This window comes from Vipera berus (assembly GCF_964194415.1).
Source record: "Vipera berus genome assembly, chromosome: 5".
Lineage (NCBI taxonomy): Eukaryota > Metazoa > Chordata > Lepidosauria > Squamata > Viperidae > Vipera > Vipera berus.
Genome location: NC_138207.1, coordinates 1622069 through 1625729, shown reverse-complemented (window position 1 = coordinate 1625729; position 3661 = coordinate 1622069). Strand labels below are relative to the sequence as shown.

General features: G+C 35.9%; 1 protein-coding gene across 1 annotated transcript in view; it reads left to right on the top strand.

Moving 5' to 3' along the window:
• Positions 1-865, top strand: part of CLDN16 (claudin 16) — a gene marked incomplete at both ends in the record, with an annotated part of 12976 nt that extends 12111 nt beyond the window's left edge. Inside the window, 1 exon segment of the mRNA XM_081329957.1 lies at positions 738-865. Coding sequence (XP_081186083.1) covers positions 738-865 — 128 coding nt within the window.
• Positions 866-3661: the final 2796 nt, after the last annotated feature.

Genomic DNA, 3661 nt, shown 5'->3' with positions numbered 1-3661 from the left:
CAAAGTGGCCAAGGTGGACAACACAGCTTTATGGCAACTGTACTTCTTCCCAGGCTCACGTGCCAGTTATAGAAGTAGCTGCTTTAAAGAGTTGCAGACAGTCTACATTTGGCTTCCTGCGCATGCTGGCTGGGAATTTGGGGAGTTGTGATCCACACATCTTAAAGACACCAAGGTGGAAAAACATTGCTTTATCGCAACTGGATGTCTTCCAAATTCAGGTGACAATTATAGAAGCAGCTGCTTTCAAGAGCAGCAGAGCATCTATGTTTGGCTTGCCTGCCTGCACTGATAGGGGAATTCTGGGAGTTGAAGTCCACACATCTGAAAAGTCACCAAGGTGGAAAACAATGCTTTATCCCAACTGCACTTCTTCCCAGGTTCATGTGACAATTATTGAAGTAGCTGCTTTAAAGAGTCGCAGACAATCTACGTTTGGCTACCTGCCTATGCTGGCTGGGGAATTTGGGGAGTTGTGATCCACACATCTTAAAGGCACCAAGGTTGGAAAAACATCTCTTTGCCGCAACGGCCCGTCTTCCAAATTTAGGTTAAAGAAGCAGCTGTTTTCAAGAGCTGGAGACCATCTAAGTTTGGCTGCCTACATATTTTCCCTTGGCAGTCTTGCCCACCCCTGGGTAGCCTCTTACTCCAAGAGCCAGCCACAGATAGTACAATGTCCACGATTGGCCAGTTTGCTAAACCCGTGTCTCTGTCTTTTGTCTCCCGGTTCGTAGATGCCAACTTGAAGAAGGACCCCCACCCTTTTCGGAGGGTTTACCTGCCTCCTGCCGTGAGCCTCTCCTGCCAGCCGTCTGTGCAGACCCCCACCTCCAAGATGTACGCAAGGGACACCCGGGTGTAAGGCTGAGGAGGGGACTCAAGACGGAGAGGGACGAGGCCTCAAATGTCCTCAGAATGAAGTGGCCCCATAAAGACCTTTAATGGCCTTCGCCCTTGGCCACCAGACAAATGGTGCGTCTTTTAAGGTTATTTTGCTCCATGAGTCCTGTAATGCAGGAAACACCCTTGCCGTATTTCACTGCCAAAAGATGGAGGTTTTCATCCAGGAGACGAGAAAATTTTCCTACCTCTGGGTTGACAGAGATTTAAGTAGGCTGCCCGCCTGCTTTCCGCACCCGGAATTAATTCAACGGGCAATGCACATGGCTGCATTCGTGCATTTAAAAAAAAAACTCCTCTAGGCAGACTCCTTGTCCCCCTCCAGACTGCTCTTCCTTCGGAGTTTTTAATGCCATTGGCCAAAGACGCCGATCAAATATCTGAGGGGCTACCGCAAGGCAGAGGGGGCCAGGTTGTTCACCAGAGGGAAGGATGAAAAACAACGGTCGGAAACTGATCAAAGAGAGAAGCAGCCTGGAACTAAGGAGAAACTTCCTCACAGTGAGGACAATCAACCAGTGGAACAGCTTGCCACCAGAAATTGTGGGCGCTCCATCACTGGAGGTTTTTAAGAAGAGGCTAGTCCAGGGGAAGACAACCTTGGCTATTTTATGACTCGTGGACTTCAACTCCCAGAATTCCTGAGCCAACATGGGAGTTGAAATCCACGAGTCATAAAAGAGCCAAGGTTGCCTTCCCCTGGACTAGACAGTCACTTGTCTGAGATGGTATAGGTTCTCCTGCTTGAGCTGGACTAGAAGACCTTCAAGGTCCCTCCCAGCTCTGTTCTGTTATATTCTGTTCTGTTCCGTTCTATTTTATTCTATTCCATTCATTTTCTATATTCTATTCTATTCTATTCTATTCTATTCTATTCTATTCTATTCTATTCTATTCTATTCTATTCTATTCTATTCTATTCTATTCTATTCCATTCTTCATTCCTCTATTCTATTCCATTCCATTCCATTCCATTCCATTCCATTCCATTCCATTCCATTCCATTCCATTCCATTCTATTCTATTCTATTCTATTCTATTCTATTCTATTCTATTCTATTCTATTCTATTCTATTCTATTCTATTCTATTCTATTCCATTCCATTCTTCATTCCTCTATTCTATTCCATTTCATTCCATTCCATTCCATTCCATTCCATTCCATTCCATTCTATTCTATTCTACTGTATTCTATTCTATTCTATTCTATTCTATTCTATTCTATTCTATTCTATTCTATTCTATTCTATTCTATTCTATTCTATTCTATTCTATTCTATTCTATTCTACATTCCTATTCTATTCTATTCTATTCTATTCTATTCTATTCTATTCTATTCTATTCTATTCTATTCTATTCCCTATTCTATTCTATTCTATTCTATTCTATTCTATTCTATTCTATTCTATTCCCTATTCTATTCTATTCTATTCTACATTCCTATTCTATTCTATTCTATTCTATTCTATTCTATTCTATTCTATTCTATTCTATTCTTATTCCTATTCCTATTCCTATTCCCATAATTCTCTATTCTATTCTATTCTATTCTATTCTATTCTATTCTATTCTATTCTATTCTATTCTTATTCCTATTCCTATTCCTATTCCCATAATTCTCTATTCTATTCTATTCTATTCTATTCTATTCTATTCTATTCTATTCTATTCTATTCTATTCTATTCTATTCCTATTCCTATTCCTATTCCTATTCCTATTCCTATTCCCATAATTCTCTATTCTATTCTATTCTATTCTATTCTATTCTATTCTATTCTATTCTATTCTATTCTATTCTATTCTATTCTTATTCCTATTCCTATTCCTATTCCCATAATTCTCTATTCTATTCTATTCTATTCTATTCTATTCTATTCTATTCTATTCTATTCTATTCTATTCTATTCTATTCTATTCTATTCTATTCTATTCTTATTCCTATTCCTATTCCTATTCCTATTCCCATAATTCTCTATTCTATTCTATTCTATTCTATTCTATTCTATTCTATTCTATTCTATTCTATTCTATTCTATTCTATTCTATTCTATTCTATTCTATTCTATTCTTATTCCTATTCCTATTCCTATTCCCATAATTCTCTATTCTATTCTATTCTATTCTATTCTATTCTATTCTATTCTATTCTATTCTATTCTATTCTATTCTATTCTTATTCCTATTCCTATTCCTATTCCCATAATTCTCTATTCTATTCTATTCTATTCTATTCTATTCTATTCTATTCTATTCTATTCTATTCTATTCTATTCTATTCTATTCTATTCTTATTCCTATTCCTATTCCTATTCCTATTCCCATAATTCTCTATTCTATTCTATTCTATTCTATTCTATTCTATTCTATTCTATTCTATTCTATTCTATTCTATTCTATTCTATTCTATTCTATTCTATTCTATTCTATTCTATTCTATTCTATTCTATTCTTATTCCTATTCCTATTCCTATTCCCATAATTCTCTATTCTATTCTATTCTATTCTATTCTATTCTATTCTATTCTATTCTATTCTATTCTATTCTATTCTATTCTATTCTTATTCCTATTCCTATTCCTATTCCCATAATTCTCTATTCTATTCTATTCTATTCTATTCTTATTCCTATTCCTATTCCTATTCCCATAATTCTCTATTCTATTCTATTCTATTCTATTCTATTCTATTCTATTCTATTCTATTCTATTCTATTCTATTCTATTCTATTCTATTCTATTCTTATTCCTATTCCTATT